Source organism: Cokeromyces recurvatus (assembly GCF_025118155.1).
Source record: "Cokeromyces recurvatus strain NRRL 2243 chromosome Unknown BX663scaffold_28, whole genome shotgun sequence".
Lineage (NCBI taxonomy): Eukaryota > Fungi > Mucoromycota > Mucoromycetes > Mucorales > Mucoraceae > Cokeromyces > Cokeromyces recurvatus.
The window spans coordinates 243,650-271,246 of NW_026251414.1; the positions used below are offsets into that span (position 1 = coordinate 243,650).

Here is a 27,597-nt window from a genome sequence, read left to right on the forward strand (position 1 = left end):
CAATCGAAAGCTTCACATCTGCTTAATTTGTATATAATCATACTATTTTAACTGGAGGACTACGGAGTTTAGAATCTGGCTTTCAAATTAACATGTCCGTGTAAACGATTAAGAAAAGAATTTTATTTAAAAAATTAAAAAATGACCAATGAGCACATAGCATTTATATATGCTGTTTTGCCCTGGTCAGATCGCTATGGAAAAAAAAGGAAAGAAAAACCCTTTTGGGATAAAAGGGAAAATGTTAAAGTATATGTATAAGTGATGATAATTAATTATCAGAGATTCGTTTTTGTATTGAAAGAAGATGATTGACAAAGGGTTCACCAAGATGGTCAGAGGGTTCAGGGATTTGGGAGTGAGCTAGATAGTCCATCTCAAATAGAATTGCACATATAGAAGGCCAGCGTATGAGCCAGGCATCAATTGATTTTTTCACTTTCTTCGTATGGAATGTTGATGGTAATAGATTCAAGAGATAAGAGAGTGGATCTTCAATAGATTTGGGCATCTGAAGGCGGTTGTGCATATGTAAACAAGAAAAACTATGTGAGCGTGTGAAGAGTTCGTTTGGATGGAAGGGGCAGGCTTGGGGTTTACCAAGAGGTAACCAACCAAGTCGCCATCGCACGCAACGAAACCGTTCTCTTCTTGTCATTGGTATCGTAAGAATAGGGTCGACAATCAGATTATTACGGCAATGGGATAAAAGTTTCGAATGTTTTTCTTGTAGTTTTGATTGGTAGCTGTCAAGTAGGAATTGTCTTCGTTTCCTACTAAAATCAAAATCCTTATGAGACGTAGTGTTAAGATTTTCATTGCAAACTGATATCCATAGAGGAGATTTGGATAGTTGGGACCATTTTGATTTAGTTTGAGACTGTATGTATGGTAGCAATTTCGTCAATAATGCATCATTTGGTAGAAAGGAGGATCTAAAAAGAAATTATGCTTGGAGTATTGAAATACGATCTTTCATGTTAGGTAAATTTGTTAGGTGTAACATTACTTTGGTTGAGGTGAAAGGTCGTCCACCGAAGATTTGACGCATACATTGATTTTGGCAGTTTTCTAGAGAGCGGATTTCTCGTAGGTTGAAGGTTGTGATTGCTAATCCATATTCTAATTGTGATCGAACTATTTGAGCGTAAAAACGAGCTGAAAGAAGGTGGTCAAAGCCATTTTTATTTACACCAAGGGTAGTAAGCTGTCTCATCGTTCCAAGTGCTTTATTGATGTTTTGTTGTAAAAGTGCTGATTTATGTACGACACCACCAGATTTAATAGGAACACCGAGGTACGGGAAGAAATCTTCATTGGGTAATTCATTATTGTAGAGGTAGTATTTTTGAGGTGTAAGATTGGAATTCACAATAACGCACTTTTTAGGGTTCCATCTGTAACCTAAAGAAAGGCTGTGTTCTTCGCATTTGGTAAGGAGGGACTGCATGGAATCAGCATCAGAAATGAGAACCACATCATCTGCATATAATAGGCAATTTAACTTTGGCGCCACAAGGGAAGGATCATTAAAGTCTGTTTCAAGGAGAGGTGCTGGTCGTAAGAAATTTGGAAGACTATTAATATATACTGAATATAAGTAAGGTGATAAGACAGAGCCTTGTAGAACGCCTGTTTTTGGATGGAAACGGGAGGATGTATGGTTGCTAAGAATCACCTCGACAGAAACTTCTTCAAACATGTTGTATAGGAGGGCTAAAAGAGGTGTTGAGACACTTGAAGAAAGCTCGTCCCAAATGATACTTCGATCAACCGTATCATAAGCTGATTTTATATCGAGAAAGGCTAGTACTGGATTGTAATGTAAGTGTTTACGATGATATAATTGGCATAATTCGGTTAGACAAAGTACTTGGTTAAGCGACCCTCTAGCTTCACGGAAGCCTCCCTGAGCTACATCCAGCGTGGGACTGGTGTTAATTAGTTCATATTGCATGCATTTTTCTAAAATTTTACGGAATACTGAGGTCAAACTAATTGGTCGATAATTGCCCGGGTCAGAAGTATCACTGTTTTGACAGCAAAAAGTTAAAGAAAGAGAAAAAACAAAAGACAAGTCTGTGAAAACTTCGCGTAGTTTTTTTATTAAGAAAAAAAAACAAAAATTGTACAAGGAAAAATTATGTGAAAATGTAAAGGGTTATTTATATGTTTTTGCAAGGTAAGTGATATTAATAGAACTATGATTTGGATAAGCAAATATTGCTATAATAAAGCATTAGTCATAAATATTTTCTCTGAATAATTCTGCCTACAATAAAATCTATTTTTATTCTTTTCTGCCTGAGCTGTCGCTGTTACTAAAAATATTAAATTATTATTTCTGGGGTAAGCGACGCGTCAATATTAATTCACAGTGAATATGTCAGCTATAGCAACACCAATTATTTATATGCTACTATTATTATTATCCTATAAGATATTATTACATAACAATATTTATCTTTATAGCTATCTATATATAATATGTATGACTTATAAATAATTATGTAATTGAATATAACGGTCATAATCCTATTGAATTATTATTATTACATAATGTAATGTATATAATTATTTTTAATGCTCGAATACTCAAACAATGACTATTATCAAAACTGAGAGTAGAATGAATATTATGCTGTGAAGCGCGATATATTAGTTTAATTTGAATAACCTCTTTATTATGTAATAAATGATGGTTTATTTCTATTAACTTAATTATAAAGGCTACTACAATCACAACAATCACCTTTTTTATGGGTTAGGACTATCTGGCTAATGCGCCATAGTTGGGGTGTGTATGACCATTGCCAGCATAACTGGAAAAGATAAAGGAGAATTGGAGAAATAATATTTACAAGTGGTTGAATCATTTCGCTAGTAATATGATCAACACCAGGTGCTTTATTTTGTGGAAGATCTAAGATTACTGATTTAATTTCATCTAAGTTAAACGGACAGTCAGTTGAAATAAAAGACGTTTGAGATGTTTGATGAGTAGATATATAGTGAGAAATCGATATACATTCATGTCGTGGATCATTGAGTAAAAAGGTGCCTGATAATATCCGCTTTAGATAATCTGCCATTAATTCAGCGGCTTTTTTCGGTCCATCTATGGCAGAGAAAACAGGTTTAATTAAACGATTTTTTCGTATTCGTGAAAATTTAGCTATGGCCTTTGTGTATTCGCCTTTCTTCATTTTGTCACAGAAAAGTCGCCAAGTTTCCCTTCTCCGCTGGATAATCATTCTTCGTAGTTTCGCCTTGGCTTCTTGATGAAGTAACCAGTATTTAAGACAGTTAAGACCATTCGCCTTTCTCCATTTTCGATAGTAAAACTCTTTTGTTTTAAATATTTCCGTCATTTCTGATGTCCAGAATTCTTTTGAATGTGATTTGGACGAATATGTCTTTTGTTTACCACAGACAGTATTAAGAGATATATATAGAGTGTCCAGTAATGTGATGTTAATATGTTCAATATACTTCTGAGCATCATTTCTTTGAAGTGAAAAAGAGGGCAATGGTGGTAGAATAAGGTTCAAGTGTTCTTTAAAAACGCTTTGATATGTTTCTCTCGTCTTCTCTTTTTTAAGCTTTTTGGTGTTCCAAAGTTTCCGTAAGTCTGGTATTGAGTCTATATTATTAGGAATATATGATGGTGTTTGAAAAGAGAAGGTTAAGAGTTTATGGGTTGATTCTAGTGAAAGATCATCTCTAACTACTATCGTCGGAGAAGCCAGATCCATTGTACTCAGAAAGTAGTCAACAATACTATTTCCGGAGTAGCTATATGAAGTGGGTACACCATACGCAATTCGTTGATTCCAATTTATAAGTTCGTTAGATTGAATCCAGTTATATATGAGTCGACCTTTATGATTTTCTCTAGTGTCACCGGTGTAACTGCCCATTCTAGCATTGAAGTCTCCACAGATGATAGTTGCAGTTGTATTATTATAATTAAGAGGTAGTAGTTCCAGAATTTCTGATAGTTCATTATCATTTAGATTGGGAGGAATGTAAAGACAGTGTATTAAAATTTTAGCAGATATAATTACGGATAACGTATACTTTACTTAGCTAATATAGGATTTTCATGTTGGATATGGTAAATGTGTTGTTTAAAAATAGGATTTATTAGAAGGGAAATACCAAGATGGCCACGGTTTCTGTGATACGTTGAATTAATCGGTTGGCCGTAAGTATGAAACTGTTTCCATGTTGTGGGATATTTGTTTGGTGGTAAGAGCCAGGTTTCTGTAATAAAAAGGAGTGATGAGTTTTCAGCGATTTTTAATATAGGGTGTATAGCTTGTTTTGGAAGTCCAGTAGCATTAAATAATGTTATTGACATGTTGGTCATTAATGTTGAGTGTTGTCAAGGCTGGTTTCTTTGGCTGGAGTATCTTCAGGGGTAGTATTCATGATATCCTCATCCATATCAAAAATATCCTCTGGTCGTTTATAGCGAGAGTTGTTAAGTTGGTCAATAAATGATTTAGATAACCACTTTTGTTGGTAGAAGTAATATGCTACTGCAAACTTCACTGGTTCGCGGATATGTATAACTGCACGCTCAAGGCGTTGTAGTTGGATTTCACATGCTTTAAAAGTTCGTTCTTGTTCTGTAAGATCTTTATATTGTGAGTCTTTGAGAGTAGAACCGTCCCAGGGATCAAAGTTGTTAACAAAGTGGACACGTTTAGTTTCAAGTAGTTGTTTAAATTCAGCAGCATAATCATTATGGATAAGAAGCGCAACAATGTTACGGTCGGGATAATGGATATCTAGTACACGTGCATTATTTACACCCATTTGGCGTAAATAAGATCGAAGTTTACCGACAGGGATGCGAGCTTTAGTAGAAATGTATAGGTATTGAAAGCCTTGATTATTGGAAGGTGGTTGGAAGAAACGTGCTGCTGCTTCTTCCTTGCGAATTCGATTTTTTTGACGGTTGAGATACATAGACTGCTTTAATGCAGCTACCTTGTTGGGATTGCGCCAGGGGGCCTGGGAGTTTGAATTATCAATATTTTGAGAAACTGGTCCATTAAGTGGAGGAAACTCAGCATTAACAATGGTTTGTGAGTTGTTGTTTTCAGTGGTGGCTGTATGAATAGCCATAAGTTTAGCGATTTGTTCGCGGGCCAAGTTCAATTCAGATGTAAGTTGTTCAATTTGTTTGCTAAGTTTAGTGATTAATTCATCACGGGGATCACGAGAGTTGGTTTCTTGGAGATTTATAGACAAGTCTACATTTTGCTGGGAGTTCTCATTTATATTACTAATACCACAAAGTACTTGGTAGATTTCATAAGCTGTAGATTGCCTTTTGCATGACTTACATACAAAAATTGGTTGAGTAGGATCATGTGTGGAGTAACCATGTCGGAGGAAATGGCTTATAGTTTTGCATAAGGGACATTCGAAATGTCGATTGACATTTTCAAATGTGGACTGAAGTTCCTCAAGTTGCTCAGAACTTAAGGAAGGTTGATATTTTTTCCTATAAGGACTACGATTCTTTGTCATTCTCCTTAGTTTTTATGCTTCAAAAATAAGAGACTTCAACTATTGCGCTTTCCAAATATAGTAATAGATTGAGAAGCGGAAGAAAAGCTATGTCCGTGTAAACAGTTTTGTGGACGTACAGTGAACGCAGCATCAAATTGCGGGTTTAGAAAAATTAAAGTGGGGGAAATAATTATTCAAAGTGCGACTTTTTCAAAAATCAAATCGCGGTTTTTTGTGAAATCACTTTGCAGTTTTTTGTGAAATTAAATTGCGGTAAAGCGAAAAGGATTTATATGAATATAAGGGTTCTTTATTTCTACACTTTTCGAATTGATTACATGAGTGTTGTATAAAAGCTTTCACATGTTGAATAGGAACATTGTTGCATGCATCTGCAATTCTTGTATTGAGATCTTCATCATCAGAAAACGTGCCCCTCCTGACCTTGTTCCTTACAACAGACCAAAATTGCTCAATTGCGTTTTGCTCGGGTGAATATGAGGGAAGATATATGCTTCTATAGCCTCTTAAAGTGATCAATTCGTCAATATCATTATGTGTATGAATAGATGCATTGTTCATAACAATATAAAAGCCGTTCATAAGAGGGGTTTTATCCATTTCATTTAGGGTTTTTAGAATAAAATTTAAATAGAGGCCGATTGTGGTACCTTTTAATTTTTTGCAGTCCAAATAGCAATATTCAAAAAAGAATACTTTTTTGCGATAAAAAAAAACTTAGTTGTACTCTTTTTTTTTCATAAAGCTGTTCGAAACGTGAGTTCTTTTGTAGTTGTACGATATTATATTTCAACGGATACGTATATTACACGTTTTATATAGTATGTCAATCGGTAGACATTATTTATTTGTGACCAATGAATAGTGCAAATTTTCACATCTTTTTCTGCTTCATATTGTTACAGCAATTTTTCCCATGGTGATGTATTAAGTTGTTTTACAGCAGATAGCGATAAATTAGCGGGACTGCAGCGGATGCTCTAAAAAGGATCTAAAAGGGGCAAGAAAATATACTCCTGAATTAATTGGAGTGTGCTAAAAGTAGAACGTTTTGATTGCTTTTCTCTTTCTCTTTCTACTTCTATTTTTCTATTTCAAAACAAAATGAGGTAGTTAATTTTTAGATATTCCTCTTTAACTCTAAACCTTATGTTTTTTAGCCAAATGTCCGTAAAAAACTTTCTATTACAGAATTTTGTGGACCCAGATTTTAAGATTACTAAATATTACGATATCAAATCAATTGTAATTACGACGACCGTGCTAAAGTAGAAGATGTAATCAAGCAATTTATTATAACAGTACTAAAAGACAAAGAAGACTATGATTCAGTTTTTGTTGAATTCCGTAGAAATCTGCAAGAAGGAGAGCATATGGTATGTGAACTTTAGTAGTGGTCATACACGTCTAACTCAAAAAACAATAAGCTATTGAATAATACAGAATGTACTGATTACTGGAATAAAAAATTGATTGAACAACACAAAAATAGCGTAGGGTCAAACGAAAAAAAGCGTAGAGTTGCATCGTACAGTCGAATGGCCACTCGCGGAATGAAAAAAAAACGCAAGGCAGAAATTGTAAGCGATGAATGTCAAGTTGTTCACAAAATTTTGGCAAGTGTACGTTATAGGAAATTATTGAAGAAGACCCAATAGCTACGAAGATAAAAAATCATGCTCGTGAAATTTATAAAGGCAAAATATACAACAACTTGCCTGTCGATGCCCAAACAGCAATCTGGTATATTGCTATGTCATTTTAAATTAGAACTTCTACTTACGCATTTGATTTAGTCTTCGATTCAATTCCACACTCGATTTAAGTAACAACAGTGAAGCACCAAACAATCAGCGATGTCTGTTCAATGAAGATGAATGGGAAAAAATAAAAAATGACTACGATGCCAAAGCCAAAGTCAAATTCGAGAATATCCCTGAAAGCACAATGACGGAGCTGAAAGATATTGAAAATCTTGCTGAAGGCAGTCTTACAAAAGCTTATCGAGAATGTTTGATGAATCAAGCGGAATATGCCTTTACTAAAGAAAAGACATACAGTGAGTGGAAAAATGGTTCGGGTGTTTTAGCAAAAATAACAAAAACACTTATAACTATAGAACAAATGATGCAAATAACACAGAACAAAATGTATTTAAAAGAGAAAATTGTCTATTTTTATTAATATAAATTTAAAGAAATTTGATTGGCTAAAAAATGTTTAAATCGGGGATTAGATTAGGGATATGCACCCGAACCATTTTTCCGCATTTATAAAGAAGAGATAAAGAAGAGCTAATAACGAGTATAACCACCTTTGGCTTTAATAACAGCTTCGCAACGAGCAGGCATACTCTCTATGTAGCGTCTACACTCTTCTTTGGTAAATGTATTCCATTCTTTTTCGACTCTTTCCCATAGCTCATGTACACCTGCTGGTTTGGTCTCATATTGGCTTAATTTCAGTTTTAAATGATGCCAAATATGCTCAATTGGGTTTAAATCTGGACTTTGTGCTGGCCAGTTGAATATGTGATCGTTATTGAACCCGTTCTCTTCAAACCATACCCGAGATGCTTTAGACGTATGCTTAGGATCCTTATCTTGTTGAAAGTAAACTTCTGATGGTTCATAGCCATAGTACCTAAGAGAATCTATCATAGTTGTGCTCAAAATATGAACGTAATCATCGGCTTTCATCGTACCATCATGTATCCAGCAAGCATATCCTGGCCCATCGTAAGTTATGCAGCCCCAGACCATAATACTGCCACCGCCCCCTTTAACTGTCAAATCAAGGTGATGAGGCTGTAAAGCGTCACCATCTCGAGACCAATACCATTTACAGCCGTCAGACCACATCATATTGACTTTTGTCTCATCACTAAATACCATACGTCTCCAGTCGTCGATTGTCCAATGTTTATGAGCTTGAGCCCACTTCAAACGTGCAATCATATGACGCTTCGCGAGCAAAGGCTTCTTCTTTTTGATCCTGGCATGAAAATTCATTGATTTTAAGACTTTAAATACACAGGAATAAGTCATTTTATATCCTACACCTCCGAGGTACTTGTGTACTGCTTTTGCTGACTTTAAAGACCCTTTAGTGATTTGCTTTCGTATATAAGACTTGGTGGTGTTTGGAAGAAGAGACTTACGTCCCCCGGGTAATCTTGTCCTATTTGGGAAAAACTTGTTCGCATAATAGCTTAAAGTGGTTTTCTTTAAATTCGGAATACGAGACATTATTTGAGAGTAAGAATATCCTGATTCCAAGAGAGCCTTGATGTTATTTTGAGTATCTTTACTAATAGCAACAGTCATTTGATGGTAGAGAAAAAATAATTATGAATAATGAGTCCTCTGTCAAAAAAAAAGGGCTCTTTTTATAGTTTCTAGTTTTACTTTATCTTCGGATATCTACGGAAAATATTTAATATCAGTTCGGCTGCCAAGGCCGACAAAAAGATAACAGTTTTGAGATTACCTTTTTTTGCGGAAAAATGGTTCGGGTGTACATCCCTAATCTAATCCCCGATTTAAACATTTTTTAGCCAATCAAATTTCTTCAAACTTATACTAATAAAAATAGACAATTTTCTCTTTTAAATACATTTTGTTCTGTGTTATTTGCATCATTTGTTCTATAGTTATAAGTGTTTTTGTTATTTTTGCTAAAACACCCGAACCATTTTTCCACTCACTGTATTTTAAGATATACGCTCATGCCATTTCTGTTATGAAGCTTCATCCTTAGTATTTGGAGGCCCAACCTCAACATACAACTGAAGCAGACACTTGTATACAAATCTGGAGCCCTATTATAGGCTCCATTTCCGAGCACCCAAATCCTGAAAATTATGTCGGGTGATTCTGTTATTGGCCAATCTTCGATAGCAAAGAAGGCAAATCAAGAATCAAACAAAAAGTGCATTGGGGACAAGATCGACTTCCGCGTTTGTTGCAAAGACCAAAACAAATCAGCTAATTTGCTAAATGGAGAAATTGCCAAAGATCAAACTAGTAACAAAAAATATATCGATGATCATGCCAAATTGCGTGGAGAGAGTAAAATAATTTTTGATCAATTTTGCTCCTCCTTACACGTCAAAAACAAAGAAAAAAGGCACTCAAAGTTCGTGACATACAAATGTGTGATGTCGAAGGAGAGATAACAGAGACGCGTTTGGTCGAAGAGGGCCTATATATCTTTTCTGTACTAGGTTCCTTACGTCTTCCAACTTCCGAAGACTATTTATATTGTCTTAGGATGTTGATAAAACGTCTTTTTGAGATAAAGAGAGGTTGTTTGGCATTGGCCAGAATCTACAGAAAAATGAAAGGAACGAGAAAAGAGTTTGAGAAAAACATGGCTAAGAATAGAAATACAAGGCGCTCACCAGGTAGCAACTCTGATGTTGAAGACCACGATGCTGTAATTAAATCTGTCAAGTATATAGGCTGGGTCAGAGGCAGCTGGTTTTCATGTAGTCGAAGCAACAGCAAAGTTTATTATGGCTCTTTATTTGCCTTTATTTTGTCTCCCCCTCCTCGTCTAGACAAATAATCGTCTTTTTCTACCGCTTTTTTTTTGTCTAGTCATTCACATTCAATATTTGTTTTTATTCTTATGGTTATCCTTTTATCAAATGTCATATTCATTGATACAATGACTCACAAAACTGTTCACGTTTTCCGAAATTCTATAGATATGCAAAACTTGACATTTGAAGTTAAAACAGTAAATTCACATATAACATACCAATCGAAAGCTTCACATCTGCTTAATTTGTATATAATCATACTATTCTAACTGGAGGACTAAGGGGTCTACAATCTAGCTTTAAAATTAACATGTCCGTGTGAACGGTTTTGTGGCCGTAAATTAAAAAATTAAAAAAACCTCACGACAACTTGGTTTCCGCTACATATCGGATTGCTACTCTGCTAAAAATCAGCTTCTTGTTCAGGCTTAACTTTATATCGTTTTTACTCTATATTACTAAATTTTAACTTTAATATAAAGGTACGTTTACGGAATATGGCTGAAATTACTGCGAATCAACGTGATAGTGTTATTTCTCTCTTGAAAACTGGAGTTAGCACACTGGATTAGCACAAGAGAAGTAGCTAAAAGGGTTGGAATTAGTCTTAGTGCAGTATCCAAAATTGGAAGACAAAATTGCATTAACAGAGATAAGAATAAAGGCAGAAGACACAGTATCTTGACTGCAACAGATAAAAGGCATTGCGTGCATTTAGTAACCAAAGGGCGTCTAGAAAATGCGGTTCAAGTCCAAAAACAACTGAAAATGAATTGTGATATTGATGTCAGTGCTGAGACTATTCGTTGAGCCGTAAAGGAAGCTGGTTTGAGGTCCTTCTAAAAAGAAAAGAAGCCTGCCTTAAGCGATACAAATGCAAAAAGGAGACTTGAATGGTGTCTTGCACATCGCAATTTGATTATAGACGATTGGAAGCGTGTAGTGTGGTCTGATGAAACAAAAATAAATAGGTTTAATTCTGATGGACGTGTCTGGGCATGGATACGAGACGGTGAGACCCTTCAGCAGCAGCATGTCAAGCAAACACGAACGCATGGCGGAGGCGGTCTAATGTTTTGGAGTGCCATTACCTATGCAGGTGTAGGTTGGATTTGCAAGATCGAAAAAACAATGGACCGTTATGTCTATAAAAGCATTTGGAGGAAGATTTGTCATATACTATTCAGCATACATGTGAACAAATGAACCTCAGACATGACCAAATCATTTTCCAACAAGTTAATGACTCAAAGCATACGTCAACTGTAGTCCTAGAATACCTCAATAGACAAGATTATCAGCTTATGGACTGGCCTGAATAGTCTCCTGACTTGAATCCAATCGAAAACATGTGGTGTTTATTAAAGATACGTCCAAATGAATATGATACGCCTCCAAAAGACATGAATGAGCTATATGAACGGGTAGTACATATATGGTATAAGGTAATCACTATAGAAGAATGCCGAAAGGTTATTGAAAGTATGCCACGTCGTATAGAAGAGTGTATCAAGGCGAAAGGTTACTGGACGAAGTACTGAAATCTCAATTTCTTCATAATTAGCAGTTTCGTTAGGGCCTCACAAAACTGTTCACGCTGTATACTATAATTTGAAAGCCGGTTCAATAATAATTAATAAATTTTTTCTATTAAACTTTTCTATAAATAAAATGACCGACTCTTAAGCTCTCTAGAAATATAAGTTTTATATACTGTTGATATATAACATAACTAATAAATGTCACTAATTATGTAAAATTTGCAAATTCGTGAACGGTTTTTTGTGTCAATATATAACCCTTATTTAGTATACAATAACAAGAAGCTGTATTTTTAAATATTATGCAGTAACTTTTTTCAACAAAAATAAATATACATTGTTTATATAGTGGACTAAGAACTATACTTTATAAGTAAAAGTCATTATCTTATTACTATAAATTAAATTACATGCCAGAATTATCCGATAAACATGATCATAAGTTACTTTATATGATTGACCTCCAATACATAAGCGATATAAGCATTTTCATACTCATTGCATGTAAATTTTATTAAAATATGAATGTCCAAATAATATGAATAACCTATTCCAACAATAATAGGGCAATTATCGTATTGTTTTACGAAGATTGTCGTTTAATTATGTGACCTTGACAATTGTCGCATTGAGAACTTCGTTATGGTAAGAAAGCGTCAGGAAGTGTGGTAAGAAGGCGCAGGCTTATTTCCCTCAATTGTGATTGTCGGACTTCGAACTTATAATTTTGACAAAGATAATACAAAAAAATGATCTTGGACCTATGCCCACGAATATACCTATGCCAAATTTCGTGCATTACTTTTGCAAATACTTTGATTCTATATATGATAGTTAGTATACAGTTATATCTGGCAAATCCATACTATCAAAAGTATAGACAACTGTAATCAGTGAGTGAACAAAAACAAACGAAATGCCTCAAACAGATTGATGAAAAAAGGAGGCTTGTACTACCGCTTTCGTGTGACCCGCTTAAGCTCTTTGAGATTTATTACATTGAAAAGCTTTTAGACCTAACGTAATATTCAATGTGCACCAATGCTTGCGGTAGTCAAAATGGTAAACAATCTGTACACCAATAAATTTCAGTACATACACAACCTAAGACCCAAATAGATTTGACTGAAGCTTGTTCACAGCTCTTGGAGACAGTAATTAGAACTAATGATTCACAAATTATCAAATTAGTATGCATGTGAACAGTTTTTTCATCCACTATACACTCTAAGGCCATACGATTAAAGTATTTATTATTAATGTAGTTAACACCCTCAAGCACAATTTCATCGTATACAGTATGCTTTGACATCATAGCCATTCTGGAAACCTTCATGTTATCTTTGTTAGTTTAGAGTTTCTTGCGATACTTCACAAATTCATTACATTTATGACCTTTATTCCAAACACGACCACAATAATAGAGCTAGGATGTTGTTTCCAATTTGTATACTTTATTTGGATTATGATTTTCGTTACAAGTATCCTGAGAATGAAAACTATTCAAGAGTTGGCATCCTTTAGCTTTATGATATAATTAAACAGAACAAATGTACTTTAAGTATATATCATTCTAAAGAGAAAATTAATAGCATTTCATACGATTACAATTTCAAGTGAAAACGTTCCTTTATTAGGTAGGTAAATATCAATATTGGAATATACAGATTCGGTTTGAACAATTTTGCTCCCATATAAAAAATACAGGATGGTATGGAATATTACTATATTAATACAATGTCTAGTAGCCGTTTGCCTTCATACAATTTTCTACACGCCTTGGAATGCTTTTAGTTATATTTCTACACTCTTCTGCTGTAATTATATTAAACCAGACAAATACAGTACGTTTATACAACTAATTTATACCGTCGGAAGGAGCGTCATACCCATTAAGCCTGCTTTTTAGTAGTCTTCGCATGTTCTTGATAGGATCAAGATCAGGAGATTATACAGGCCAGTCCATATTCTGATAAATATGCTTTGAAAAATATTTCTTTACTACATTTAATGTGAATTTGGCGTCATTATATTGCAGGATAATGATTTGATCGCTCCGGAAATCTTATTTTCCACAAGTATAATCAATTGGTCGACTTAAATCTACTTATAAAATAGTCTTATACTTATACTGAGAACGGTCTATTGTTCCATCTATTTTGTATATCTAGACAACCCTAAGCAGGAGATAACGCTCCAAAAGACGATACTGATACTACCATATTTTTGAGCTTGCTTCACATGGTGTGGTTGGTGTTTTTTGACGTCCCTAATCCAGCTCAAAATACGTCTGTCTGCGTTCCGACAATTAATTTTGATCGTGTTTGACCAAGCGACTCTTTTCCAGTCATCTACAGTCTAGTCGCGATGGGTTAAACAGCACTCAAAACACTTTTTAGCATTAAATGCGTTCAAGATTGGCTTCTTATCTTTCTCACTTGATCCATGATCAGCTTCCGTAAAGGTTTTAAGAGCAGTATTTACACTTGCCTTGATGCCAAGGTTCTTTTTAAGCTGCTGTTGAACCTTTCAGCATTATCTATACGCCTATACACTGTTTGGTGACCAAACGTACGCAATAACGCTTATCGATATTTAATGAGGCATCTGGTCTTCCGCCTTTCCCTTTTCTGCGATCGTTGTAGCTGCCTTTCACAACATTACAGATAGCTCTGATACTGACTACAATACGTTCAGCAACTGTACAACAAACTGATTCTTTTGATTGAATGAGGGAAGCGGTATGTTCACTTCGTTTAGATGTAATTCCACGCATACTTACAGTTCTTCGCCTCTGTTGATACAGTGACTCACAAAACTGTTCACGAATTTGCGAATTCAACATAATTAGTCACGTCTATTAATAGTAATATACAGTGAGGATCAAAACTGTTCAAATGTTTTCATTTTTTAACTTTGTAACCGAATTATATGCGATAATTGTATAGAAAGATATAGTAAATTATATATTGTCTTAAAGAGAAAATTAATGGCATTCTAATACAAGTGTTCATTAGAAAATTAACAGTTTTTATTGGTTTAATATTAGTGTTTAAAAGTGCGGAGTCTATTTGAACAGTTTTGCACCCGCCTTCCAAATTTCAATTAGACCACAATGTTGATTTATTAATAGGATGTCCAGTATCCCTTTGCTTTGATACACTCTTCTATACGTCTTGGCATAGTGTCTATTACTTTTCTACACTCTTCTACAGTGATTACATTATACCAAATATGTACAACGCGCTCGTATAACTCATTCATGCCTTTGGGCGGTGTATCATACTCATTAAGTCTAATTTTTAATAGTCTCCACATGTTCTCAATTGGATTAAGATCAGGAGATTGCGCTGGCCACTCCATTACTTGATACTCTTGTGCTGCAAGGTAATCCATGACTATATTTGAGGTGTGTTTTGAATCATTATCTTGCTGAAAATGAATTTGATTACGACGCAGACGTAATTTTTCACAGGTAAAGTCAACCATCTTATTAAGATCCTCATCCAAAATGTCTTTATGTGGATAACGATCCATACTACCATCTATTTTACAGATCCAGCCAACTCCAGCGTACGAGATAGCGCTCCAAAACATGAGGCCACCACCACCATGCTTTCTGGTTTCCTTGACATGATGTGGTTGCAACTGCTCTCCATCACGGATCCAACCCCAGACACGTCCGTCTGAGTTAAAACGATTAACTTTAGTCTCATCCGACCAAATAACTCTTCTCCAATCGTCTAAAGTCCAGTCACGATGAGCCACGCACCATTCAAGTCGCCTTTTTGCATTGGTTTTGCTAATGGCCGGTTTTTTTTGCTTCTCAATTGCACCAAGGCCAGCACCTCTGAAAGTACGGCGAATTGTATGTACACTTGCATTGACACCGAGTTCCCTTTTAAGCTCTTGTCGGACTTTTACAGCGTTATCCATACGATTTCTAGTTACTAAACGTACACAGTAACGCTTATCCGCATTTGATAAGACTTGTGGTCGTCCCCCTTTTCCTTTTTCTCGCTCCGGACAATATTTTTTACCAACATTTGAAACAGTTCCAACACTTACTCCGACATGTTCAGCCACTTTACGAACTGATTCACCCGATTGAAGAAGAGAAACAATACGATTACGTTGTTCAGATGTAATTCCACGCATACTTACTAGTTAATTCTCGAATTATTACTGATTATGTGGTGTGTTAAGCAAAAAAAGTTTATGGAGCAAAAATTTGAGAATTTTGAACGTTTCCTGTTCGATTATATGCTGTCTGTACCGCGATACCAAATTGTGGTATTGAGTTTTGTGAAGATTACATTTCGGGAGCAAAACTGTTCAAATGTACCCATCAAATTTAAAGCCGAAATACAAAAATTATCGGAGATTTAATTCGACAAAAAATATTTCATCTGATAGAGCGGAGTTTTACGAGTAAAATGATACTATTTCTGTGGCATAACTCTGATGGTTTGTATGGGAAAAAATTAAAAATGTCAAATAATGCTAAACATTTGAACAGTTTTGATCCTCACTGTATATCAACAGTGCATACTACTTATTGTGATGGTACGTAATACAATAAAGTAAAATGGACACAAAAAGAGAAAGAGAACAAAAGGAAGTATAGTTTGATACTGTTTTTTATTCAATAAAAAAAATAAAATAAAAATAAGAATTAAAAGTTAAAGATTATTTTCTGTCTACACAACTGCTTGTATTTATACTAATGAATCCTAAATCAAAGAAATAAAAATAACCGTCAAAAAACATAAGTTATGAAACAGTGTTAGTATTCGGATATACATTGTGTTGATTCAAGAGACTGATCTATGGATTATCTATTGGGCGTTATAATTGGGCGTTATAATTATATAATAATTTGATTGAGGTCTGAAATAGAAATTTTGTCGTTTGATCTGCATATAGGTTCCTGATGTCTTTTATATTTTCATTTAATTGGATCAAAGACGACTTGAATCCTTTATCGAGGTTATAAAGATAAATACTTGGAACTGATACGATGTCTTATAATTTATACATCTAGGTGATTGGATGTCAATAAGTTTTATATTACTTACAGGATATTATATACAAAGTTTTATTTTATATTCAAACTTATAGTTTATCCTTTATTATGTAATTCATCTACTATAATATTACTTATGCTTATATCCAGAGCTTGTTCTATAACACAGGCGGGAAAGACAGATGACTTGCGGCTGATGAGATTAGTGGCCTGCGCTTTTGTTTATTTGGCGGCTTATTCAAGAGGAAAGACAAAGGGCCGAGTTTGGTCATGTCATGGTTGTAAGATTTATAACTTAATTCAATGAGATAAATAGTCATAATAGAATATATAGTGCATTTGTATGATAATTCTGTCTATAGACATATTTAGTATATTTACACTTGTATAGAAAAAATAATCAATAAAAGTCCTACATCTAAAAATATATTTTCTTCTATTATTGTTCAGCTGAATATAAATTTATAAAAATAACTTTATACTAGTTAAACTGGGGTAAACTAAGAATAATACAAATACGCGTAATAATTGATTCTACTCAGAATACACGTATTAGTTATAAAAATAAATATATACTAAAGACATGAATCTATAATTATAACTCTTAATAATCCTTCTATAATTATATTATCAAATACAATTTGTTATATTTTTATCTTCTTATTACTCATCATCCTTATCCACAAAATATATAAATACTCTTACATTATTCACCCTTATTTTGTATAACTTATAACTAAGAACAATACTTGTATTGAATTAACTTTTAATAAACTTATTGACAAGTCTCAACGTACTTCTTCTGTTTTATTTTCTTTTATTTTATTTCTTTGACTTCTATTTTAATTATCTAAACTTACCTAAACCACAACAGGTCAAAGGCATTTGTAATCGTCGATGCATATGTAGGCACCATATAGCATGAGATCTTGTGAACATGGTATTAGGGTGATAGATACATGGCTTAGGGACACCACCAGGTAACCAACCTGGGCGCCAGCGAACCATTCAGCTGCGTTCTGCATTTGATATGGATAACTAGAGGATAGGATCGATAGCAAGGGTAGCGCTATGAGATATTACAGTAATTTGCGTTTAAAAATCAAGATTTTCTAAAATAGAAAACAAATTATTTTTATCTCAATCAAAACTTCCCACCATTATTCTATTTTTTACAGAAGGGCTCAAATATTTCTAGTAATCAATCAAAATAAAATGCTTCAATATTATAGTAGATTGAATAATAGGAAGTAATTAGTTTATTATAATGTAATAACAATTATATATTCTCTATATTCATATTCATACACTTTGCGAAGAATTTTTGGAAGCGTCGAATTCATCTTTTACAATTCTTTGATGTGATAACCAATTCTTCGAGTGCTTCAATTTCTTTTTGTGTCTTATATTTCTTTTCTTTCAAAATTTTCTCTTCTGCTTCATGTATAATTTCTGTCGTATTTGAAAAAGCTTAGACACATACAAATAATCGGGTATGGAGAAATTAGATATCTAGCTCTTCATTACATTCTCCACAACACACAAATAGAGTTACCAATTAATAGTATTCGTTGAATGACACTTAAGTATAATTTTGAGTAGCAATACTCACGTACAAAAAGGTGTTAGAGTATTACTATATATCAATATACCTTTATTGATATAAAAACAATGCGGTACTCACTACAAATTGGCATTACTTAACCTTAATACTCGGAAATTTCAACTTAAATCAAACCTACTTGTCTCTTGCACTTTAATAAAACTGTACACAGAATTTTACCTCCGCAACAACATTGAAAAAACAATAACATCACCAGGTAGCCCTGATAAACCTCCTTAATTATATTGAACGACTTAATAACAAATACAATCTGCAAGAACCATCTCTTATGGATTATACATTTAAACAGAAAGTTTATAAAATAAACTAAAAGTACAGAGGGGGAAAGATTAACTGATTTATTTATTTTTTGAAATGATATATACAATGGTATTATTAAACATAATCGATTTATTATTCCCATTATGTATTGACAAGCTATGTTATTGCTATGAAGTTTATCATTCAATGAGTCAAACCAATCATTTCTTAATTTTCAGTTCTTGGTTCACATCGTTAATGATCATCTTTTCCCAGTCATCCATACTAACGACATCATCTGGATGCTCTACAGATTTTGATTTTGATAAAACTTCTTGGACATATTCAGGTTCTTCCTTCTTTTCTTTGCTGCTCATCAATTTCTGATTCGATCCATAGTAAGTAACATATGGCTGATCAGTATTTAGGAAGAGATCCAAATTATCATTCGAATACTTCTCAACGGCATTTATCATGGATATTAACTTCAAGTGGTTAAGTGTAACGAGTCATTTAAGAGAAAGCACAATTTGAAGCAATCGGGCTGCTATATCATGAAGACCGGAGACAGATAAAATAAGAGCGGCTGCTTTCTTGTATACAATAAAGTGGCCAGATGGAAAGATATGGGTTCCAAATACTGTAAGATTTCTTTCCTGCCATTGGCATGTCACTGCTTCCAGCTCTCCCACCAACGTACTTGAGTCGAGTCAATTTGACCAAAGTGTCAACAAGTATACTGCATTTCTTTATCTTTTTTAAAGTCATATTGTGCTTCCTTATCCGTTGGTTTCTCTTTCGATATCAGATAATGCGATCCATCATAATTACTACGAAGGATAAAATCCAAACGTTACTGGGCAAAATCCTTACTGTTTTCTTTCAATTTCTTGATGACCGCAGAATAGTATTCAGTCCTCTTAACAAAAAAGGTATTGTTAAATAAAATACTCGATCCCAAATGAAGTGGTAGAGATTTGACCGTAGCCAAACTTCATCGTTAGCATCGTTCAGCCTTTTTGAGTGCCAAATATCAAACAGTCCATTTATTGCCGTTCTTAAATATTTGATATCTTCTGACACATTATTCTTTTTCAAAAAGGGAACGTAGGAGCTTTTCTTTATCGTCGAGAGTGCGGCAAAGACTCAAATCAATTAGGATTCGTTGTTCTTCCGATGTGACTGAAGTTGTAATGATTGATAATCTTTGCTATTGCTGGTTTATACTTTTTGGAAATTGGTTTTATAGGATTAATAATATTTTTTTTACAGTCTTTGCTATTGAGAGTTTCTTCTGGTCCAAGATCCTTGAGAACAATTTTGGACGACTTGTTGTGATTTAGGTAAGTTGAAGAATAATAATATAAATAAAAGAAATAAAGGAGAAATAAAAGAAAACGGACAGAAGAAGTACATTGAGACTTGTCAATAAGTTTTTATTAAGAGTTAAGTTCAATTATGGTTCAAGTATACAAAATAACCGTTAATAGTATAAAAATATTTATATATTTTGTGGATAAGGATGATGAGTAATAAGAAGATAAAAATATAACAAATTGTATTTGGTAATATAATTATAGAATGATTACTAAGAGTTATTTAAGATATAGGTTTATGTCTTTTGTATATATTTATTTTTATAACTAATACGTGTATTCTGAGTAGAATCAATTATTACGCGTATTTGTATTATTCTTAGTTTACCCCAGTTTAACTAGTATAAAGTTATTTTTATAAATTTATATTCAGCTGAACAATAATAGAAGAAAATATATTTTTAGATGTAGGACTTTTATTGATTATTTTTTCTATACAAGTGTAAATATACTAAATATGTCTATAGACAGAATTATCATACAAATGCACTATATATTCTATTATGACTATTTATCTCATTGAATTAAGTTATAAATCTTACAACCATAACATTAATTACCCGTTTTGGCATTCCGGAGGAGGAGGACAATCGGCGTCTCTTAAAGCAATTAAAGGAGTGCAAGCAATTAGCAAATAATTCTGTCCGATTACATGCAGCTAAATGGGAGCATCTGTTAAATCTCATTCCTGATAAATATACTCAGGACACTTAGTTCACGTACTTTATTCAATCGCTAAATCAACGAGACACTAAACTTACCTTGACTTCCCTAGTAGCTTCTTTGAAACTTAATACTGTAACAGCAGTTATCAATCAAGCAATTGATCTAGAAGTCAAAGGCAAACTACTTGATGAACCTGAGACAGTTACACAGCATTACTCGGGTAACACTCAGCCAACGCCGATGGATTCTGATTATATGTTCAGCTATCACAACAAGCAGCAATACCAGCGTTTCTCACAACAACCTCGTCATTCTCAACAGAAGCAACTGAGAGCTTATAACAAGCATGGCAGTCCAATTTGTGATTATTGTTGCGATAAGCATCGCACCATGGATCATAATAAAAGAAAACGAACTCAATTTCATAACAGCAACAAACAATCATCACACGGTCATCAAAGACAAAACAAACACACACCACATATTAGGGAGATGCAATCACAGCCACAAGTGCAAGATCAACAACAGATATCATCATCTTTTTCAGTTGATATCAGTCACTTTGCTACTGATTTGCGTAAACTTCCTCGTAGTCCTGTTGCTAGTAACCATAATCCTATTTCTCTTTTGTGGGATACAGGTGCAGATATCAATGGTATTCAACGACAACTCTTTGATACTATGAATGCAGTTCTAGATGTTACAGAACGTGCTCCTTATCGTGATGTAAACAACCAAATCAAGACTACTTGCGGTATGGCAGTTACCCCTATTTTGGGTTAGTCAATCAAGGTGCATGTTATTGACGGTATCAGTAGTCCTTTGATTATTGGTTGGAACACCATCAGCAGTTTCAAGGGCAAAATTGATAATGACTTAGGCATTGTTACTTTACATATTGGAAATCAAGTTATCATAATACATCTCGATTCCAAGCAAGAAACCAATAACATTCAGACGTTGCAATCTGATCAAGAAAGTATAACTAAATTAGTTCTTGAAAATTTTGATAGTGTTATTGCTAAAAATTCAGATAGGCCCTCAGTTACTCATCTTATAGAATTCTCAATTGACACTGGTAACCATCCACCTGTTTACTGCAAACCTCGTATTTTTCATCCTGATCTACAAAACCAGATTGATAACAAGCTTGAGAGCATGGTGTAATCAGGTTTACTTCAAAAGGGTTAATTCTCTCAATGGGGATCACAGGTTCGTCCAGTTGTCTAGCCAGATGGTTCCATGCGAGTTTGTGGAGATTATATTCCTAAAAGCCGTATCACTGAACCTTTAAATTATCCGTTTCCCAAAATGCACTACTTATTGCAATTCATGGGGCAGGCTAAGGTGTTCAGCCAGCTAGACATACTTAGCTCAAGGTTATTTCCAAATACCAGTCAAGGAGGAACATAAAGACAAGACTGCCTTGGTTACTGTTAATGTCACTTATGTCTTTACTGTAATGCCTATGGGTATGCGGAATTCTCCAGCCTATTTTCCATCCTTAATGGATAGAGTTCTCGGTCCTTTTCGATCTTCCTTTGCTTTTGCGTACCAAGGTGATATTATTATCTATAGCCGCACTATTGAGGAGCACAAGAAACATATTCATCAAGTCCTAACGGAACTCCAAAAAGCAAACTTATCCATCAAACTAACTAAATCTCAATTCATTGTAGACTCTGTCGAGTATCTTGGTTTCATTGTATCTGCTCAAGGTATTGGTGCCAACCCTGACAAGGTTAAACCTATCATTTCTTATCACCAACCAACCAGCCTTACACAAGTAGAGCGTTTTTTTGGGAATGACTAGAGTGTACCAACGCTTCATTAGCCAGTATCAGCTCAAAACTGAACCACTGAGAAGACTAAAGAAGAAGGACACTGAATTTATCCGAACTAAGGAACAGTATCAAGCTTTTCAACAATTGAGAGATGACTTATGCCTTTTGCCAACATTAAGACAAGAATATTTTTCAAAGCCGTTTAAACTACACACAGATGCGGCATCGTCGGCTGCTGTGGCCGTAATACTTTGCCAGAGACATGAAGGTACTCCTTTCCTACTTGCTTTTGCTTCTCGTGTATTGACCATACATGAACAGCGGTGTCCTGTTCAAGAACAAGAGTGTTTGTCCATTATCTTTGGCATCAAGAAATTCCGCCCATTTCTAGAGCGTAAACTTTTTTATGTTTATACGGATCATTCAATCCTTCAATGGATTCAAAATGTTAAGGAGAATGTTCCCCCTAGGGTTTGGCGGTGGGCAATGTTTCTCCAATCATATCATTTTCAAGTTATCCATTTACCTGGTATCATCAACTCTGCCGCTGATGCTTTGTCGAGACATTCTATAGTTCCAGAGGTGCGAGAGTTAAACACAAAACATGTATTCCACAACATCAATTAGTCTGAAATCCAGAACATGGATAATGAATTCACTAATGTCAAAACCAATCGGAAAGGTCACTCTGGTTATGTGGTTATTGAAGACATCTTATACAAATCAAACTCAACGAAAGGTTCTAACTAAAGCAATGATCTTTTTATTGTAGTTCCTAACTCAAATATCCAAGATGTTTGCAAACAATTTCATTCCTCTCACTTCGGCGGTCATTTTGGTTCTAAGAAGACTATTTCAAAAATCAAGCAACAACATCTTTGGCAGTCGAATATGGCAGAAGATGTTCGTATATTTTGCCGTTCTTGCGATTTATGCCAACGTATTAAAGGGGGGAAGCTGCAAGATCACAACTTGGCTAATACATCTCCTGACTTTCCTTTTGTGCGTGTTGCTTTGGATTTCTTTAGTCCTCTACCAACTTCGTTTAGCCAATACAAGTACATATTGAATGTAATAGACTGTTATTTCAGATATGTGGAGTTGTTCCCTGTCTCTTCTACCACTCAAGACGACATTTCCAAAGTCTTTTACTCACATTTTATAATGAGACATAGTGTTCCTCAAGAGGTTATTACTGATGGTGGACCTCCTTTTAACTCTTGTGTTTTCACTCAACTTGCTAATATTTTGGATTCTCATAATATCATTGCTCCACCTTATCATCCTAAGTCAAATAGTATCGTAGAAAGGTTTATGTCTCTTTTGCGCCGTATGATTTTAACTTATACAAGTCAAGACACTATCAAGTCGCATTGGGATCAACGTCTGAGAATAATCCAGTCTGTTTATAATAATACACATCATACGAGCACTGATTATCCACCCTTCTATTTAGTCCAATGGTCGACATGCAAAAGTTTCCAATGGTCAAGCTGAACACCAATCAAGTATATGAAGATTGTCTGTTGACGAAAGAAACATTTGCTGATGAGTTGCAACACAGGCTAAATCATGCTTTTGACATCATCGATAATTATTTGAATTCCAAAGAATACGCCAGCAAGGGAAATCCTTATCAAGTAAATGACAAAGTCTTGTTATTCAACCAATGATTATCAACATCAAAGAAACCAAGAAAACTGCTCTTTGACTGGTTAGGTTCATATGAAGTCATTACTATCTATATCAAATCTATTGTTACTTTGAAGCAACCTTCTTTAAACAAAAGAATTACCAATGCCCATATTTGAAGTCTTAAGAAATATAAAGAACAAAACTAAAGTAGACACATTTTCATTTTAAATATTTTATTCAATTTATATTTTTTATATTCTATATCTTTACTTTCATTCTATAGTCTCATCTCGCTGTGGGATGTTGAGATTAAATACTTTTCTTATCTGTTTTTAAATAAACTATCCTTTTTATTCTGCTATTCTACGGTTACACACTTATAAACCTTACAGACTGTCTAAATTTAAGCTCTGGGTGACTTAATTCAAATAACTTTATATACTTTCAATCGTAAGTTTTTTGGCCTTTAACTGAAATTCAAAAGATCTATGAGAAATCTAAAGAGGATTTTAGATAATGCATAAAGATACTAACTATGTTGACTCTAGGAAACATTAAAATAGTTATCAAATAATTTAGAAAAAAAGCTGATTACTCTCTATCACTATTATTAAGGTTCCTTTTTTTTTGGATGGCCTTTATTTTGCTCTTCATTTAATGCCATATAAGCTGGTACAATTCTGTTGACAGTTTTACGTAATATATCCAAATTTTTAGATATAATTATATAAAGCTCTTCAGCTATATACTATTGTTCTTATTCTTATATTAAAAAAAAATTGAGCACGTCGTTTTAATTGTTCAACAAATAATGTTTATCAACTAAAGTAATGACAACATGTGCGTTTATTAGATCATAAAGGGCGAAATCAGAACGCAATATTATTATAAATTCTGTGAAAACGACTTTTTAAAATAAGTTTTTATAAAATTTTAAACTAAAATAAGAAAACCTCTTTTTAAATAAGTTCATAACAAAATGTGAGTTTAATCTGTGAATTTATGATTATAATCCACGCTATAAAATTCGATTGCTAAAATTTTCTATATTTTATAATAATAAAAGAATACAATACAAAATAAATGTCCATTTTTGAATAGATGAAATTGTAAAAAAAAAATAAATAGAGAAAAAATAAATGAAACTATTATACATATATACATATACATATATATATATACTACCAGCTTATTGACAATTCATCATCTGATAAATATATGTCTGCAGGATTAAATGTATCTATATCACTATTGCTGTCATTGATATCGTTTTCTGATAATAAATTATCATAGAAAATATGACTATTATTGCTGAATATATTATTTGAATATTTGCCTATCATATTATCAGTTATTATTTGACGACCTAAAATTTCACTGTAATTTGTTCTCTCGGTATTATTACTTTTATCCTCTTGTATCAATGACATATTGAACATTTTTATATTTCTTCTATTATTCATATCATTATCTTCTTCTTCTTCTTCAGAGATATTATCATCGTAATAAGATATCACTAAAGGCTGCCGTCGTTTCTTTTTTGTTGACTGTGTTATATTATTTGCTTTATATGGAAGGTGATCATAATCTTTTAATCTATGATGTCCATTAATTGTAGTAGAAGTACAACGAATAACAGAATCAGGAAGAGTATTATCAGATGATATTGTTATATCAATAGGACTACTGCTGCTAAAATGAGGGTTAATAGTAGCATTAGCATCAAACCTATTATTAGCAAACGGTTTGTCAATCACTATAGTAGATTGTTTAGTAATAGGGTTTTTCAATAATAGAAGGAGGATGGATAATAAAAATGTATTGCTGTACCAAAGTTATCCGTATTAGCCGAATCACAATAATTACCTATAAATGATTTTTTAGTAGCAGTAGCAGTAGCAGCAGTAGCAGTAGCAGCAGCAGTAGTAGTTTTCTTGATTGCTGTAGTCGTGGTTGAGTGATGAACCATATTCATATTGGTAAAGGAATTTGTAGTATGATTTACTGTAGGATAATGCGTAGTATTATATGTAAATAAAGAGGAAGAAGAAGAGTTATTAAAAAAAGATTTGTTATTACTTTTGAATGTGATAGTAGCAGAAGAAGCATTACTAGTATCACTAGAAAATGTACTACTACTTACTGTACCGTTATTATATTGTCTATCTCTCATGCTCAAGACTTTTTTTGAGTTAATGACTATAATAATAATTGTTTAGCTTAGCCTATTCATTCGTATGTACACTCACAGTGATATTTTAGTAAATACATATCACTTACTTTTTTGATCATCTGTATAATGCCTTCGCATTAATAATTCATTATATTCGTCAACTGACTAAAAAATAATGTATATTAAAATATAAGTGTATACATATTGCAGAAAAATAGATTGCTTTTACATTCTCCTGATTATATGATTCTCTTTTAACAAGCTTTTGGGACAACCTTAAAGAAGTCATAAAGATATACAATTATTGTAATGTAAGATGATCTAGTACTAAGTCAATTGTTAGGCTAAAAAAGCAAAATAAGTAAAAGAAAGAACTTTTGAGTAAATGACATTTGTATACATATATAATATCACTGATAAATTAAATTTTCAATATAAATTCAATTTCATAAAAAAGGCTGTATATTATTTTAACTGTCACTGAAGAGTTAAAATCAATATTTAAGATACATCAGTTCTCTTTGATATTCAAATGATAAACCACAACATCATACATTGTATTAGTAAAAGTATTGTTTACATCTATATATGTGTTTATATTATATGTAATAATTTCATTCTATTACTAATGGTGTATAGTACATTCATTATCTTTTCTTATTCAATTCTACCGAGGGGTATTGAAAACTCTATCCTTGATTTTAGCAAACTATATATACTGCTATTCCCATATATTGGGATATAAGAGGATACAATTCACTTTACCTCGCAACTTTCATTTTATAGACCTATTTATGCTCTTAAAGAACGTACTATCATGACTCATTATTCATAAATAAAATAAAATAAAATAAAAACTTATACATTCTAATTATTAAAGTTATTTATATGAAAATGTATATATATTTCATTAGCTTGAATATGTGTTCAATATGCGTATATAATAAAAGAAAAAAAGAACAGTTGATTATCTTTTTACACTTGAATAGATTTTTTTCTATAAATGAAATAAATTACTGAGCAGTATTTATATCTCTAATTATAAAAGGTTAAACTAACTTATTGTCGCTATCGATGTCCAAAACGAATCATACTTCCATTTTCAAAGGCACATACTACTAATATCACCTTACCTATTGATAGTACCAGTAGTCGTTATTATAAAATAGCTTATCTGATGTAATACAAGTTATTTTTTTCTTTTAGAGTTGGAAAAAAAAAAAAGAAATGTGGAAATTTTTTTTTATAGTAGAAAAAAGATACATGATGAAACTCAAAATAAAAAGCAAATTAATAAGTTAGTTATGAGATAATCAATATGGGAGATATAAAGGGACTATTGAAATATACTAAGGTTCTCAAGAATCCTATTTGCTCAGAAGAAATGATAAGAAATCTTCAACTATATATAATCGATTGTGCTTATTTGAACAGAAGTT

The 27,597-nt window shown here is 33.4% G+C and overlaps 7 protein-coding genes across 7 annotated transcripts; 3 read left to right on the top strand and 4 right to left on the bottom strand.

Moving 5' to 3' along the window:
- Positions 1 to 4,371: 4,371 nt before the first annotated feature.
- BX663DRAFT_440748 (uncharacterized protein) lies at positions 4,372 to 5,544 on the bottom strand (the record flags this gene model as incomplete). Its single annotated transcript, XM_051523415.1, has 2 exons — positions 4,372 to 5,330; positions 5,496 to 5,544. 2 exons carry the CDS (start codon positions 5,542 to 5,544, stop codon positions 4,372 to 4,374), a joined length of 1,008 nt encoding a protein of 335 aa, XP_051379746.1.
- A 1,107-nt stretch (positions 5,545 to 6,651) lies between these two features.
- On the top strand, positions 6,652 to 7,760 carry BX663DRAFT_488984 (uncharacterized protein; the record flags this gene model as incomplete). Its single annotated transcript, XM_051524857.1, has 6 exons — positions 6,652 to 6,656; positions 6,708 to 6,792; positions 6,859 to 6,923; positions 7,344 to 7,606; positions 7,667 to 7,697; positions 7,745 to 7,760. 6 exons carry the CDS (start codon positions 6,652 to 6,654, stop codon positions 7,758 to 7,760), a joined length of 465 nt encoding a protein of 154 aa, XP_051379747.1.
- A 729-nt stretch (positions 7,761 to 8,489) lies between these two features.
- On the bottom strand, positions 8,490 to 8,873 carry BX663DRAFT_422430 (uncharacterized protein; the record flags this gene model as incomplete). The annotated part of the gene is made up of 1 exon (XM_051522417.1): positions 8,490 to 8,873. A coding segment is annotated over one exon (384 nt), but the record flags the coding sequence as incomplete, so codon positions are not given.
- A 3,401-nt stretch (positions 8,874 to 12,274) lies between these two features.
- BX663DRAFT_488986 (uncharacterized protein) lies at positions 12,275 to 12,970 on the bottom strand (the record flags this gene model as incomplete). The annotated part of the gene is made up of 3 exons (XM_051524858.1): positions 12,275 to 12,455; positions 12,592 to 12,641; positions 12,734 to 12,970. 3 exons carry the CDS (start codon positions 12,968 to 12,970, stop codon positions 12,275 to 12,277), a joined length of 468 nt encoding a protein of 155 aa, XP_051379749.1.
- A 6,103-nt stretch (positions 12,971 to 19,073) lies between these two features.
- On the top strand, positions 19,074 to 20,069 carry BX663DRAFT_545457 (uncharacterized protein). The gene is made up of 2 exons (XM_051530927.1): positions 19,074 to 19,456; positions 19,797 to 20,069. Exons 1-2 carry the CDS (start codon positions 19,192 to 19,194, stop codon positions 19,865 to 19,867), a joined length of 336 nt encoding a protein of 111 aa, XP_051379750.1. The 5' UTR covers positions 19,074 to 19,191; the 3' UTR covers positions 19,868 to 20,069.
- A 389-nt stretch (positions 20,070 to 20,458) lies between these two features.
- On the top strand, positions 20,459 to 21,689 carry BX663DRAFT_576686 (uncharacterized protein). Its single transcript, XM_051532164.1, has 2 exons — positions 20,459 to 20,613; positions 20,649 to 21,689. The coding sequence occupies exon 2, from the start codon at positions 20,807 to 20,809 to the stop codon at positions 21,347 to 21,349; it is 543 nt and encodes a 180-aa protein (XP_051379751.1). The 5' UTR covers positions 20,459 to 20,613; positions 20,649 to 20,806; the 3' UTR covers positions 21,350 to 21,689.
- Positions 21,690 to 25,166: 3,477 nt separating this feature from the next.
- BX663DRAFT_545459 (uncharacterized protein) lies at positions 25,167 to 26,937 on the bottom strand (the record flags this gene model as incomplete). Its single annotated transcript, XM_051530928.1, has 6 exons — positions 25,167 to 25,741; positions 25,816 to 25,989; positions 26,065 to 26,184; positions 26,266 to 26,323; positions 26,388 to 26,433; positions 26,924 to 26,937. 6 exons carry the CDS (start codon positions 26,935 to 26,937, stop codon positions 25,167 to 25,169), a joined length of 987 nt encoding a protein of 328 aa, XP_051379752.1.
- Positions 26,938 to 27,597: the final 660 nt, after the last annotated feature.